Raw genomic sequence first — 17,267 nt, 5'->3', positions numbered from 1 at the left:
TGTGAGCAGTTCCTCTCGGCTGTCATTATGGAGGCTCGCTATTGTTGCACTTCTGCGAGATCCATTACCGGGCACAATTCTTGCTTCGCCAGAGACATGTTTCAATTACCTACAGGAGTAGAAATTACGGGCTGTAATTTCTTCGGGTGCGTGCCCAGAGGAGAAGAGCGATTTTTTTTCAATCGGTGAGTGAATACGATCTCCATGGTTCGTGCCCCAGGTGTCAATTGCAATGTAAATGTGTGTAAGGAGGCTGTGATTGACGCAATCGGCCGGTTTTAAATTATGTTATTGAAGGAGTCGGACATTAATCTGTTGTTTTGTATGCCCCGAGTCAAACCTGCCGTTGTAAATGCGTAATGTGCATTCTTTTGTGTAGTTAGTATCTTATTTTGAAGGTAAAATTAAACATTCATATAACCGAATGTAGATTACCGGGGCATAGTACAAAAGGTTAGTTATATCTGTGATGTTAAATAAACGACCTGATGATTTACTTCGGTCTGAAAACCTAACAGTACCATTTCATTAAATTAGGTTTTCATTTGTTTCCCTTCTCAGCAATTCCATCACTATTCTCGGAAGGGGCTCAAAATATTAGAAGCTAGCAAGTTTATCAGCGAGACCATCTGATGCACTCGGTGAGGTTGTGTTGGCACTGTCGGCAGGCAAAAACTCGGCGGCAGGTGCACTCGGCAGATGTGGCACTCACTGATTGACGGCTTTTCGTACGGAAATACCAAATTTTAAAATAACTATATGTTTTTGTATACAATGTCGATTGTCGGTGTCATTAAGCGTAATTTCATGTTATCAAAACCCTTTCTCCCACCCTTGGAGTATTATGAACTTTGAACAAAATGTGAGAAGGATATGTTCATATATTATGAATACATTATATAAATATCGAAACACGTGTCAATACCAATCCACTCGTATATCCTACGACCATCAAAAATTCATTTTCGACGCTTGAGTTATTTTCCTGTGCAGCTGAACAACTGGCGGTTGTTTTGACCCCTTAATTTTATTAGCATGAATAAATTAATAGTTCCTTTTTATACGACGTAAAGGTGTATTATAATTTGAAATATTTTATTATTGTCAGAATTACGAGCGAAACGGGCACGCGACTGTGACCACAACACTGTAGGAGTCGTGGTGCTCGCTCCTGCACTACAATACCAGCCCCGTGGGGACGGTGGTACTTGTTTCAAGAATCGAACTCAAGCCGATTTCAAATTCAAAAACAAAACAAAATTGCATTTCCGGGCGCCGCTCGGCAGATGGCGCCTTTCCGCCAGCTGCACCGCCTCCCGGGAACGAAACGATTCCAGCTTAAGATCGCCTCTCTCAACCTGCGCCGTCCGCCGAACCCAAGCCCAAACAACAGTTAAAGTTGCAGCTCATTAGTTTGATTAACCATCGGCTATCTATAAATACTGTCATTTTATTAAAATACGCGACTATTGAAGGTGAACGTGTACGGACCGGAGCGACCGGAGGAACTTCTTTTATCGAGCGAGCCTGCGCGCAATCTTTAATTACAACAACCGACAGGTGGCTTATGTGAGCCTCACAGTACAAAAAAATGCTGTACACAATAATTAACGACGCGAAATAATGTACCAGCATGCGAGACGAAAATCTAAAGGCTCGACACGCATCGCCCGCCGGGGGCAATACGACACCGACCATTGAGCACATTTTCACGAGGGAAATATCGGCTTACACGCTGAGAGCTCGCCACCCACTACGCACACTATAGTCTTTCACAACTAGACCTCCACTCAGTGCCTGCAGCCCTGGTGAAAGCACGGTAAAGCACTCTTAACACGATCATTGCAGCAAAATGAAAAATTAACGTGAACTAAATTTGTAATTGAAATTAATTAGAAAGTATACCAATGCCCAATATGACTAACTACACAATCTATTAGGTGAGAACAGTGATACACCCTCACGGCGCTGTTCATTAATAAGGATCGTGCGCCACCCCACACATGTCAGATAAGGAGCATACGCAAATGCGACAATAATGAACTCCGAGATCGCCATAAATCCCTCTCCAAACGTTTAAACGTGCTTTTAATTTATGGTATACGTATGATTAGTGCGCAGGTAGACCGAAAAGAGCAGGTAGACTCTTTCACGGGAATTTAAAGAACCCGTGAGTTAATAGCGACCCGAAGCTCTCACAAGGACCTTTTTTTCGGTGGTCACTTTAAGATACAGTTATGTTTCTGACAAAACATCGGTGCTTTTGTTGCAAGTGTTAAACAATTTAACAATTTTAAGGCTTCAGACAATGCATTAGATAAGAAATTCTTTTCTGTAGCTGGTTATTGTCTCGAGACAAAAGTTTAAAGTGTCACAAAGTACTGCGCGTTGAAGTTGTCAGCTCATTCACAATGCGCGGTCAGCGATCGCTCCTTGAATTCTTTGCAGTCGTTTTGTGACGCTCCTGACTGTTCATCCGTCTCCTCGTAAGTGTGTGTTCACATTAAGTTATAAATTTCCGCTTATTGTGATAGACGAGCGATAACCCTACGTCCGCAGCTACTAACAAATGCGCAATAAGTCACTAATAAAATGATTCATAGGAAGCCTTGTATTACAGTATATCTGAGTATAAAATACTTTTGTAGACTCAGTCGCGTCTTATTGTTTGTTTGTTCCAGTTCACGTGGGGCGCGCCTCCAAAGGGCCCGCTTTGAAGGACGCTATTAGTTATTAGATTAGACTATTATTAAAATCGGTTAGAACCTGTCTTCGTTTATGTTACCCTAGTAGTGAGTCAAGTTAGCTACCGTTACAGGGAGCCCATGTTCTAGTATCATGTCATTTTAGCAGTTGATTAGTCGTGTCTTTATTTACAATTTTACACTTGCTAATTGTAAGTCAAAAACATCCCGCTCCGTTCGATAATTTAAAATGCGCAAAAGTGTATTAACTTAGTGTGTATGTTAAGTATATTGACAAAGTTTTCTTCACCTATATTCATAAACTCAATAAATAAATGCAAATATAATTTAATTGCACCAGATACTCCACCGTTTAAGTATTTTATTACTTAATTAATTTATCTAGTATAGATTAATTTGTAGTTGTTTAATTAGTGCGGTGAATGTGAGGTGTCAGCGGTGGCAGTCGCGACCGTTGAGTCGGCCGCCGGTTACGGGTCGCACGCACTCGGTTTCGAAACGGAAAGCGCAGCTGCCAATGTTTGTCGGTTACAGGCAGAATGGAGCTTTGTCGTTGCCCTTTTTAATTTAATTGAATAACATCACTGGCAAGACGGTTAAAGGTGCAAATGGAGAACGTCTTATTTTACGAATCACTTTTATCCCTGTTAATATATCTGAGAGCTTTTTGTATTATTCATTACTCGTGGATATATTTACGGTACAATCATAATTTAGAACGGTTTTAAAAACGGTTGATAGTAACATGTGTTCAACGTATCATAAACAAGGACCTTAACGATTGTCAAATGTCTGGCACATAATAAATAACTGATCGAAATTTGAATTCAATATGTTTTTAAAGTCGATGCTGGGAATTAAAAAGAGTTTCATAAAATAGCATTGTAACTCTTTGGGTATAACTAGACGACATTCCGAATGTAAGTCAGTCGAGTACATAGGTATTTGCCACAGGTTGCACCTGCCTCGGTTTTTATTTTTGTTTTGTTAAGCGGCCATGCGACAGTCACCCGTTAAATCGATTGCTATTGAGCGGGAATCGAGTAAATCGTTTCGGTAAAACCAGTACGAATGCCATTCAACGTTAATTCTATATTATTGACTAAAGCTTGATACATTAAAATGATTTCAAGACAATTAAGAACTTAATAAGGTAATTTGTGAACTGCACGGTTTGTACTCGTGTTGAAAATATATTTTGTTGGTTTAATTTTTAAGACGTATCGGATAATTTAACTCGACTTAATAGTATTTCCTTGTTAACGAGTAGGTTGATAAGCAATTGTTAAGCTATCAATAATGATGTGAATGTGAAGACGGTTGGGGGGCAGGTGGCGCGCGCGCCGCTCCCGAGGCGGTTGGCAGATGGCGACCCTAACGATAACTTGGAAGAATTTGTAAACGGACAATATATTATAACGTCCCTAACTGATACCGGCCGTGTAGCTTTTTATCTTCTTGACAATATTAAGAGTACCTTACACTGTTTAATGGTCCTTCAAACGGTTGCTTTCGATTCGCCATAGATGTTATTTAGGGTACACATGCTAGAGTTACGTCATCCTTGTCGACGACTTGTTCGGACTTGAATGTTTAACAGAACTCAGCAAGGGCCTCAGCTTTTTTTGTTTATCTATTTTTTTTGAGATTCTGCCAAATCCAGTAATTTTCTAGAAGGAATAACTCCTTGGTAAGTGGTATTCAAGGCTAGAATCGTATTTCTAAATATTAACTAATTAATTTTGTCGAGTCGTGTAGTTCAGTAATCGCGTAGCTGTAGTACTAGCGGGTACTAGCGCACATGTGTTGTTGCTAGGTAGAACGGAACAATTCTTCAAAGCGACAACATTTTGCACATCTGTGCTCCACGGACTTTGACTCGAAGACATTAACATCATATCCTGTCATTAAACCTTCACGAGAAAAACGTATCGTAGATTTTTTTCCCAACAATAATGTAGTCCGCGACAAATAAATTAATCTCGGACAGAAATTGCCATCGCATAGTTCTCTTGGAAAATAACCGCGAACGTGTAAGACGGAATAATGAAAGTCGCCCGCGGGATGCCCGCTTATTACTTACTGGCCCTGGATGAAGAGTAAATCGAAATGGGAGTGAGTCTAATTCGCGGCGCCGGCTGACAGCCCGAGATGGATTGTTGTCAACATTAGTGCGGGAGCATATCGACTTGTCGCTCTATAACGTAGCCCCAGCCGGCCGCTGACACTTCATCGCATCATTTTAATCGAGATCGATCTAAATAAGAACTAATGCCTCATATAATAAGAGTTCATTTCACTCTGCAACGTCACTGCGGTTGCGGCCGTTCGATCCGAGCGTTGCCACTCTCGTCCAGGAGTACATGTCGCGAGACTTCTGACATTCGATTTCAAGCTCAGAAACAAAACTGCTCAAGGTCTACAATTAAACGGCGAAGCAGTTTTCGCGCCGGATTACGGGCTTATTCGTGCTGCCGCGGCAATTAGGAAGTCATTCATTAGGGTCCCTAAGTTTCGCAGACGTGGGGGTGCCGTCGCACCGTGACGTCACGCTGTTCTTTCGCAACGCGCTATGATTCGAAATGATTTCTAGTTCGCTGCGCCTCGCCGCTAGTTAGTGGTTCGCGTCCAAAACAAAAAGTAACCATGTTTAAGAATGCCGGCGGTGCGACGTGCGCAATACAAACAGGAGCGAGTTAGTTCGGGCTTCGCTCTTTTCTTTCCGCGGCCGTGGCGCCACTTCGAGCGACAAGGACGGAGAAATGCTCCTTAAAATAACCCTCAAATTCGACGTAGTAGATACACAACTCATACAACCGTAGATTTCATTTCCGAATGTACGATAAGGACGCAAGATGCGGTTGGTGGCGTCCCCGAATGCATCTGTCAAGTCACACAAAAAATGGAGCCCTGGAATTTCGGGACGTCTTGGCAACGACGAGACACATGCTTGTTTATTTTTTTATCAACAGAGTAGTTTCATTCAAAAATTGTCAACGAATAGGATTTGTGTAATCTTGTTAAAGTTTATATCTCTCAGTCCGTTAACAACCAAGCGACTTAATATTCCATAGTTTATGATTCTAAGCTGACCTTTATTATTATAAAAAATACATTACAAATTTTAAAGTTAGGTAGAGTAGTATACTTAACAAATATTATAGATAGATGTTATGAATGGAAAGTAACTAAGTGAACTCTGTTTTAGCCTAAAGTTGTGGCATTGAACGACATAATTTCTAGCATTAGCGTAATTAGTACAATACAATAGTCGTGGGAATTGCATAATTTAAGTGAGGCCTATCAGTTTCGCTTTTAGCGTCCCATTTCCGCTTGACGGGGCGATAGTACAAGACAGCGGCGCTGTGCGCTCGCGGCCACCAGGCGAGCAGCAGTGTGCAGGAGCCGAAGCCTTGACCCTGACTGCGGTGGCGTCGACCGGAACGCACGCCGAGCCACATTGCGAATCTTGCCGATTGGCGTTCACTGCCTAGCCGGTGTTGCGATCTTAGTACATTCCGCTCGCACGTGTGCTTTACGAGATTGTTTTCTCTTTCGTTTATGTTTGAAAATTACATCGATTAACATAAATACAGCTTGCATCTATTTTCAATAGCTTACTTGTTTTTGCAAGATTTAAACTAAGTAGATTCAAGAAGAACTCTGTTCGTAATATACCCACGGTATTATCGAGTGCTTAGCATCATTTCTCATCAGTGTAAAGTTACAAAGAAATTAGAAGCGACGAAGCGGTCTAGTAACGTCAAAATCGAGAGTTATTTTCGAGAAAAATGTATCAAGGTGGGTAAACAGACGGGAGTGGGGTAGGCAGTCATTGATGAGGAACCGGTTCTAGCGACTCGTCATAGAACCTGCTCGTCACGGACAGGGATGAATTACCGACACCTCGACGTTTGGGAACTTTACTGGCTCGACTTGCTGCGATCATATCCTAACTTGATTGATCGGATGAATCATTTTTAGTATTACCGATACTTAACAAATTAATTTGACGTGATGTGATTTGATGCATGATACATGTAAAAGGACTATGTTATTGCGAAGAGATTTACATTTATACATGTGATCATAATAAATAATAAAACTGAAACGTAGATATCATTTGAGTTGGCCGACTACTATAAAGTATACGTCGTGTAAATGCCTGCGTGACAGTTGGACAGTTCGTTGTAATACATCGGATTTACAGATGCAAAAACATTGTCCGGCGCGCCACTACAAATCAAAACAACAAACGCGCCGACAGGAGGCCCGATCGACATCGACATCGACACAATCATCGACAATCGTATCGATAGGCGGCGCGGGCCCGACACGAGTCCTCCACCGGACGTGACGTCACGCCGTGTCCGTGCGTAAACGCGAGAATTTTAAACAACCTCCTTTTGGTATATTGCGTTGTCTTGAACAGATGTCATTGGTACAAACAAAGATATCCCGCTCTCTGACATATTTTATTTCCACGTCCATAAGGTTCAAATTGCGACAAAACGTCCCGATCAACGGATAGACTTATTTAATATTCACACCGTATGAAAAGTGCGTTGTTAAAAGGTCGTATTAGGTTTTGACACGAATTTACAATAGACAATAAGTATAGCTGGGCCCCGGGATACATGGAAATCTATTTTTACCTTCTTTTGTTCTACAATAGCCATGTGATGGCTCATACGTAGGCTGAACACGAAATAAAATGTTGGTCAAATTTTGAAACTTGCCTACAAGGACCAACTGTGCTTACGAAGTATTAGAAACTCACGTCGTCGAATGACCCCGATAAAATATAATATATACATGAAAACGAACTTTACAAATCCATAAATAAAAGTACATAGACCAGTTGTGTATGTCTAATTTGAATATAGAAAAAAAAAACAATCCTAGTAAATCCCTAATCAAAAGAACTCGATAAAATTGAACAAGGAACACAAAGTACAGGTATATAAAAAAAGTTGGCAAAACTTGTACTCAATAAGAGGTCCTTTAATAAAAGTCTTCCACGCGAAATGATTTCAGCGAGTCGAATGCGTCAGTATTGAATTACCGACTATTGTGCTTTCGAGTTTAAAAAATATAAGCATCTTCTTAGAAATGCGTACGGTTTAGTTCAAATATGAGAGATTTGTGTTTTTTTTTTTTGCATCTTTAGATTATATTTTACGACCGCAAAGTTTATGTTCAAATTGTTCGGCCATAAGTTTGTTTGATATTTAAATAAAGTGATTTTATAAGGGCTTTAATTACTTATACCAGAATTTAATACAAGACGCTGATCACTGTTAAAAAGTAAAGCAAGAATCTCGAGCTTATAAGTTGAAAATATTGATAAAACTTTCAAGCTGATATTGTTTTGAACAACTTATGAAGATAACGAACAAGTGTTTTGTTTTTTAATAAAGCTTGATTATTTTGTCTCCTTAAAAATTACCAATCTGTTGACATTAACTTTTAATAAACAAGAAATTAACATAAAAGGGTACTAAAGAACGAATTAAAGGTGTTTTCAAAGCTACTGCAGGTTAAAGAACGTGTTTTATTAAATTTTATCGCGAACCGATCAAAATATTGCGGAGGAAACAGAACGTAACACCCTGTGTATAACGAGTGTTTTGAAACACGCGCACTCCTTATCGCGCCAAGTTTACGAACCCGATCCTCCCTAATTTAAATATATTCCGACTTAATTTATACTTCGACAATCCTGTTCAGTGTGATGGACTTATCGCTTGGAATACCGTAAGATATGTGCTGAAAGGAGTTTGCAACTATCCTAAAATAAACTGAGACGTATTAAGAAACTTGTTTTTTTTTTTTTATTTGAATCTAGAATCTACGCTCCATGAAAATTATGATTGAACAATGTCACCCGAATATCGTTCCTTAAACAAAAGCCAGCACGGTGAGTGGGTACACTGGGTACCGTGCGAAATTCTTGCGCTCGCTATAAGGACGCGTGTAGTTAGACAGGGTTGTAACTTAAGCAGCTGTGTTTTTTGCTCTCGTTTTACAAGTTCCTCAGTCTGGAAATGCAAGGGACCTCTATACACGAGCTACCTATAGCACAGTATTATTGTTTCGTCCTACAGCTATGGGAAAGGTTTCCGAGCGAAACGGGGACTATTAAACGGGTCGGATCGAAATAGGTACAAGTTTTTGTTTAATACATTACTAACTTACTATTATTATTACTTTGTATTTATATTATAAAATATTTGTTATCTTAAAAATATCATTAGTATAACACTTGGCAGATGTCATTAGGTTTTTTTATATTGTTGTGTTAAAAACATAATTATGAATACTAATCATGATATTTGTCGCGTGTGAACGATCGTATTTGACCTTTGGTGATCTGCTTGTTCCTAAATAATACAATAGCAACACGCCTTAATATTCAGATTGTCTTAATCATTTGACTAATGGGTAGGTAGCTTTTAAGTTTATTAAAATGTATGCCGCAATCAATTGAGGGGAGGTTTCATTGCAACATTATAATATTGAGATACTAAGTAATAAGGTCTCTTGGATCAAAGAGAAATGTTAAGAGGATCTTCGTCGTCTTTTGTATTTTAAATATCTTAAGGTCAACTTATTAAGTGATCAAGATATTTATATTCGTACTAATTTATTGAATGTATGCATAAATAAATAAAGCTATCGTTTATTTATTACCTACTTGACATTAATAACAATTAAAATCCTAGACGCTACCAGGAGAACATACCTACAAAGAAATAAAATATTACGCAAAAAAAAGAAGTTAAATAATTAAGTATTGCGATCGAAGTTTTCCTTTTACCGTGACCTGTGCATTTATATCTTAACCCCTTAATGACAGATTAAAGTCAAATAACATAGCTAATTTATATTTATAAATTTTACCTACTAAAAGTTAATTTATAAGATTAAGTTTAGTTTTCGATTATGTTTGTTTTGTTGTTTTGTGTGGTGTCTTAACAATGGTTGCATAGTGCTGGTTACATTATAGTAAATTTTAAGTAGGTGGGCAAGTATTGGTAAGCCGTTGGCGGTCAGTCAATAATGTTGTCGTAGGTTAGGAACGCGTTCGGTAAATAAAAATAGATTTGTACCTTGATACGCGAACTATAAGGAAGGATTACGAAATTTTCTAAGACCCTGCCGACAACCTACAGAATTTAAACTGTTCCAACTTGTTTTAATAACATTTTACTTTGAATAGAACCACGAAAGTTCGATATCCCTGCAGTAACACGATTAACCCGATTCTTGACCTATCTAAATATACAAATTCAATCAAAAATAGTTCAGCTATTTCATAACAGTAACCGACTAAGTGGAGTTATCGTTGTTTTCCTTGGGTAAAATACTTTTTACGAGCTTATTAACTTTTTGGCGGGTAACGCCATATTAACATAACATAATGATAACATAGTTTTCGTAATCATAGAGGAAAACAGCGACCAACAATATGAAATACGAGTTTTTATGATACATCACTAACTACCCATTTAGTTAAATTATAACATATATGTATAGATAAATGTTTTAACAAGCATGCTTGTTATTAAGACAAAAAATACTACTTAATTAAATACAAATTATATCTGAAGCAGGTATACTGTCGGCAGACCGAAAACAAACTATTTACGAGTACCTACGTTACAAAAATATTACGCGAAAGTGGATAAGCTGTGACAGGTTAAACAGTATGAGAAAAAAAATATTTGAGAACAAGCGAATTCCGATAGTTTAACATTTTTTGACCACGAATCTACCTGAACTAATAAACAATCATAGAATAGATAATTGATTCCTTATGCAGCCGGGAACAGAATTTTGGACCCGATAAGGGCTCTTTGTCGGTACTTTTTGCCCATCCCTTACAAAAAAGAAAACCAACCCTTGGGTACAGTTTTTTTGCCGAAATGTACCTTTTAATTAGAACCAACGAATAGTTTTTACATCTTCGAAACTTATTTTGGACGAAACTAATACCGAGAAATTAAAATGGATATCTACGATAGTCACATTTTTGTGGGTAGTTTATGTTTTGTAGGTTTTCACTATTCATCATCATCATCATCATCCACAGCCTTTATCCTCCCACAGCTGGGCATAATGGTTTTCACTATTACTTTACAAGAATTTTAAACATCACTAGTTATTTTCTTGTTATGTTTATATGATGGCAGAATGAATTTTGGACTTTAACTACTCATTTTGTTTACTCGTATAATAGGTAACTATGTTTTCAAATAAGAAATTTACTTTCGTTATACCTACGTGTTCATAAAATTATGAGAGTAAACTGCCTTTAAAGTAAATTCTACGTTTTTTTATCGGACGATCTTGAAAGTTAAGAATACGTGATGGTAGCAGCACGCGACCGGCGAGCCGGCGCGCGGCGTGCGACACGCTATCACACTATCAGTGAGCTTTCAGCGGCTGGCGCGGCTGAGGGGATCCGCGCCACTCGCAACTACCTACTACTACTACGGCTACAACCAACAGCCAAGTATTTACGCAGCTATCTACACAACACCTCTACGATACGGTGCGGGCTTCGCACAAAGCGTAACAACAAATATAACGAGGGTAAACAAACAAAAACAATGCGAGCTCCTGCCGGTCAGCAGATTTTTGCACACATTCCTGTCGCTGGGTGTTGGTTATGATCGAACATAACCTAAAAGCGGCCGGCGGCACGTGCGCCCTTACATAAGGGTGGCGCTGTTCAACCCCGCGAGTGACGTGACACCGAATAACCTCTACAGCTGTTCGAGCGCGCGAGCCGCGGCCGGCCGGCGCCGGGCGCGGGCACTACGGACACTGAGCGTGCAGCAGTACCTTGGCGGCCGACGATCTCGGCGACGTGCTCGGAGGAAGGCACCGGCACGCACTCCGTCATGTTCTGCGACTTCTTGGCGCGGTCCTCGGGCGGCGGCGCGAAGCCCAGCGGGCTGGGCAGCGCGGTGCTCGGCGGCAGGCTCTCGCCCAGGCTCAGCATGCTCAGCTCCAGCGCCAGCTGGAACGCGCGCTGGTCCTCCACCAGCCCACCTCCGCCACCCAAGTCCCCGAACAGGCTCGACGGCATTTCCACTTGAGAAGCTATTTTGATAGATTTACTTAGAGAGGTTGCCCTCTCTGTCACTGGTAAGATAAAAATTGGGGTGCGTTCGATCGTTTCAAACGCCGCGATTTGTCATGGGAGACGCACGTGTGTCTGTCGCGCGGCACGGCGATGAACTGAGTTGCCGGCCGGCGAGCGCACGCGCCCAGCGCGCCGGCGCGGGGTGGTGGTGGGGGCGCGGGGCCGGCGCCGGGGGCGCGGGGGGCGGGGTGGGGGGCGCGGGCGACTGCAGCCAGGGCGGGATGCGTCGCAGCTTCCGCCCGCCCTGGCTGTACCTACAGCACACGGCGGCGGCGGTTTGTCCGTACTTTAACACCTTGCCCGCGACGCGCGACGTGCGCTCACAGCTAATTATTTCGAGATCACGTTTTATGTTCTAGGTGGACGCCGCTGATAACGACTGTAACAATGCCTTGATTTATAGGGTAACGTGTATTTGTTACACTCAGTACCTGAAGTTAAAAAGTAAAAAATAAAGATAAGCATGTTTATAAATAAAATGGCGGAATAGGACTTATCATTATCATTAGTACCTTACAAATAAGTGTAGCCAAGAGTGTAAGTAGTCCACCGGAATCTCCGTCAGCTCGTAGTATTGGAAGCCGCGATTGTCTCCGGCCGATAACGTCGACACCTCGTTGGCCGGCGCTGCTGACTGTCTATTGTTTTATCGCATCTCGCCAATGAACAGTAGATAGTAGATACTATAGCAATAAAGAAAGGCACAAAAAGTACGGAACTAAAATCAATATATGTCGTAATAAGTTTCGTAAAACTGGTTTGATCCGCACCTCCACCGTAGAAGTCCAAGCGGTTCGTCACTGCGCCACTGTGAAGCAAAACATGGAGCACATTGTCCTGAAAATAGACGCTTTATCGCCCACTTAGTGAACGTGGGTACAGCATTATGTTACACTAGTATAAGTATATTATACCTGTACAGATATTTTAGTAAAGATTGCTAGTATAATAAACTCAATAAGGTAGGTACGCCTCGTTGAGTTTATTTGTGACATTTCTATAAATACGTAATTGGTTCATTAGAGGTTCATTCATAGTTCACAGTTGCGCTTGGAGGTTCTGACAACCCACTCGAAAGGTAATGTGAGCTGACTAGGCTGTCAGAATGTCAGAGTACCTACTTTAAGATTGTTTTTAATCAAATCGATTGCAAATCCCGCGAGTGCCGGACGCCCGAGTATTGTTGTTCAAAAACTACATAATCACTTGTTTTTAGATAGTCAGAATGAGTCCTACAGTTAGTTCTTATCATTTGGTAGTCGGTGTGGAGGCCACTGGAACTTTTGAATCTAATTAATTAACCACATCCTTTGTATTACAATCAGTAATCGGCATTCAACTCACATCAAAGTATTGCTCCCTTATCAAAGTGAGAAGTATTTATCAATGGCGGGACACGGAATTCGAGGAACGTGCCCATTGGCCATCTGACCTCACCTCGTGTCGCGTCCGGTTAAACAATACTTCATCTAAACTCGCAGGAATATAAATCTTATGATTTTATGATTGCCTGGTACATAAAATAAAAGTCTGAACTATGACTCTCTAATTAAATACACAGATTAAAAACCTATTAAATTGGATTAAGATATAAATAATAACTTGACAAAAATAACAAATATGGCCGTAAATTATAAAAATAATTTCAAGTGATAATGTCGTCTGGGTTGAACAATAAAAGGTGGAAGATCTTTAAAAAATGGCGTTATATACCAAAGTTCAGTTGAATAATTATTAATTTACAATTATTTCAACCCGGTTCTGGTAATTCCAATCAAAGTATTGTAACATCGATAGTAATAGCGACGAATTATTGTGAAATACTGGTTTGAGTAAACTTAAAACTCTAAAGGATGTGTGCTTAATTGGAGATAGTTTAGATACCACAGCAATATCTATGTATAACGAAACAAGGAAAAACTGTTCATTGATAAAATTACTTAAACAAAACAAAAGAGAATTTATTTTTTAAGATAATCCCTGATACTTATCATGAGAGCATATCCTTAAAATAATAACAACGACATAAGTGTCTAATTACCAAAAATATTTAAGAAAAGTTAATATTTTTGTTGGTACGATCGTCAAGAGGTCTGAGCTATCATTTAAATACTTAATACCACTTATACAATCAACAAACAAAACACTTGTCTTCAATTTGATAATCAGATTAAATTGTTTCTTTTTTGTTTTTAACAATTTTTAGAACGATATTATCAATTTACGAAAACTAGAGCTTAGATGTTTTATATGAATTCGAATAATATGTTGACTTATTATGACATTTTGCACTTCTAGACAGTTATTTAATAGTTTAGAACTCTAAACCGTAACCAATAACTTTAAGAAGAAGAAAAAGAACATTCGTCATGTATTTATCAGTCAACATTCTCTAAGTTTGGTAGTGTTACTATGATACGTGACATTTAACGTCACTACGACAGAGTTTCGAGCAAAAAGTTCATCTGTTTTTTAGTTATTTCCGGATCTATGACCTACTGTGTAACTAGTGACGGAGGAGAGGTCAAGGAGGGACATACACTTTTTGTCAGCATCGCGAAGTTTATGTTAACCGAGTTTTTCTAAGTACGGTCAGAACAAACGTAGTTTTATAAACTGACGTAAATGTTTCAAAACTGGTAAGGGCCTGACTTAGCGTTCAGTACAAAAAGAAATTAGCAACTAAAATTGGTAACAACTAACAAATATATGTTCGATGTATTTTCTAATTACTTGTTGTATCAGGAACAGGTCATCAGGAACAGAACATCATCTGTCAAAACGTAACTGTCTAGTTATCTAGAAATAGGTACAGTTTGGTGACAGACAGACTGACAAATATCGGAGCCTTAGTAATAGGATTCAGTTTTTATTTTAACCTTTGGGCAAGGGAAATTAAAGAAAACTCAAATATTAAAAAAAAAGTTGAATTCTATACTATTCTTACCAGTCCCAATATTGAGTTTTTATATTTAAGTGTATTTAATTGAAGAGTTTAATAATTTCGATAGTTTTCATAGACCGTTGTTGCTATCTGTACATGTGTTTTTGTGTGATGTTTGCATGTGCACGGTTCGTTGTGACGGTTTATATGTGTATGCTAATTGGAATGAGTAATTTCTTATTAGTATTTACTTGATTTGCACTGTTCACATATTTATGTCGTTTGGAGTTACTTTTTTTTTATAGCAGAGGTGTTGTTTTTGCTTATGTGCAGAAAGGAGAAGAGTTTTGAAGTCTTTATTTAGTTCAACCAAAACTCATTTTTTATAATTTATTTATCATCCATGTTTAGTGCATGTTTTTTTTGATTATTTAATAATAAAAGTTAAAAGTATTTTTAAAAACAGGCTCTAAAACCACTTTCACCACCAACCACTTTCTGCGAAAATTGAACGCACGGATCTCAGAAACTACTGGCTGGAAAAAATCTTTCATTGTTAGATAGTCTATTTATTGAAGAAGGCCATAGGATATGTACCATTATTCTATGATTAATAGAAACACAGCAGTGTTAGAACGTGTTTCAATAACGAGGAGAAGATCTCATACATTTTAAAAAACCCCATATCTTCATAATTCTGCAAGCAAAGACGCGCACAACTCCTAGTCATCAAATAGACCCACAGTCTACAGATATATCATTCTGATTGTGTATTGGTCACCCATCCGTCAGTGAGCAGGCTTACCATGTGACGTATGCCATGACGTCACACCGCCCGGCCTAACGGCAAGCTTAGAACTTGACGTGTCATCGTGACATGCAATAATTATTACCTAAACATTAAGTGAAAGTGATTTATTTAGAAAATAGTTTAAATTAAATGTAGATTTGAAAACATTGGGCATTTTGAGAGTGATATAAATATATTGAAGTTAAAAAGCGAATTCTTCGTTCGTAACATCGTAACAAAACTAGTTTATGTAATATTATTATACAATACATACGTAAAATTAATCCTTTTTTCCATGGCGTAGGTAGGTCTCAAGTTATCTCAAATGCATATTTTTCAAGATATTTTTTGACTTCGGCAAGTGTCTATTTTTGATAGTGTCACTATTATTTAATTTTTAAAAGATTTACTTTTTAATTTTATAAGAATTTCAAACAAGCGTCTCACTGAAGGCGAAAGCTTATATCAAGTATTTTTTATAGTCTCAACATTAATCGTCGTTTTGTATTAACATTTACATCCAATATAATTCAGATTTCAAGAAAAGTAATTACTTCAATAATAAAAACATAATTTTTTCCACCAAATCTGTATAAAAATAAACTCAATTGAAATTAAGATTAACGTAAAATGTGTTGAAATCCGAAAGTGCAATCAGAAGGCCTGTTACCACTTTTTCAAGGAATGTCAATGCATTAGTGGAAAAGAGATGCCGCGACTGCCGCGAGTGATCACGCTGTCACGCTTCCACTATCGCAATAATATTGAGTAGTTTGAGAGGCGGCGATACTTCTGCACATTAAATAACTCAGATTTACATATTTGCGTAGCTATAAAAAAATAACACGAAAGTGTAAGTAAAAATACTGAATAATTATTGTCTGTGCTTAATCTCACTATAACACATACGGATTGATCAATATTTGACTTTCAGAATTAGCTTTTTATACTTAGTTGATGCGTGAACACTTCTCTGTTAAGTATTTATATCGTAGTAATAGCTTATTTCTTATCACAAATATCATGTATTTTCATTACCTATTTTACTTGTAGTGCTTAAAAAATTAGTTCTAAAATATCAATTGCCAACGTCACAAACTCACAACCTATATGAATTATGATACAGATTAATACACGTTTAACGTATAAAATACATAACCTAGCTACATTATAACATACTTAAGTTCGCTCTAATCCTATATGTCTGTCTGATCCATTTAATATCCGCGCGAACCCCTTAGCTCTGCCGAGATTTGCTTTGACGCAGGGTAACAAGCACGAGATGCGCTCTAACGTTATTTGATAATGCAATACCGTTCGTATGACTAAAATGTTACCTAGGTTGCTGGGCCTTTGACTGGGATATGTACAGGGATAGAAGGATTCTGGGAAGACCCCGTTTGAATACCGTTGATGCGAATAATATGAAATTGTGTTCGGTTTTATTTATTACTAATTTTGATGAGTAGGTATCCTAAATAAAGTTGCATATTTGGCTGATATTTGTTTAATTCATTGGCTTCGATAAGTTTGTAAATGTGAATTTTTATGAATTGTGTAAACTAAAAGTAGTTGTACATATTACAATTAAATGAAGATATTTTTGTGTTCCTTTCCTTGCTTCCAGAGAGTAAATTTTGGTTTCCATTGACCTCATAATCAGCGGATAATTACACACCTTGGATAAGGTCGAAAACAAAATCATGTAGGACCTGTAAACATATTCTTTTCCAT

General features: G+C 38.6%; 1 protein-coding gene across 1 annotated transcript in view; it reads right to left on the bottom strand.

Annotated features, from left to right (window-relative positions):
• The window catches only part of LOC113503379 (RNA-binding protein MEX3B-like), a 47,837-nt gene extending 35,884 nt beyond the window's left edge, over positions 1-11,953 (bottom strand). The window contains 1 exon segment of the mRNA XM_026885298.1: positions 11,556-11,953. Coding sequence (XP_026741099.1) covers positions 11,556-11,802 — 247 coding nt within the window. The 5' untranslated portion in view covers positions 11,803-11,953.
• Between the last annotated feature and the right edge of the window lie 5,314 nt (positions 11,954-17,267).

This window comes from Trichoplusia ni, chromosome 19, assembly GCF_003590095.1.
Source record: "Trichoplusia ni isolate ovarian cell line Hi5 chromosome 19, tn1, whole genome shotgun sequence".
In the NCBI taxonomy this organism is placed as follows: domain Eukaryota; kingdom Metazoa; phylum Arthropoda; class Insecta; order Lepidoptera; family Noctuidae; genus Trichoplusia; species Trichoplusia ni.
Note: the sequence above shows the minus strand (reverse complement) of the source record. Positions and strands in the feature narration are given on the sequence as shown.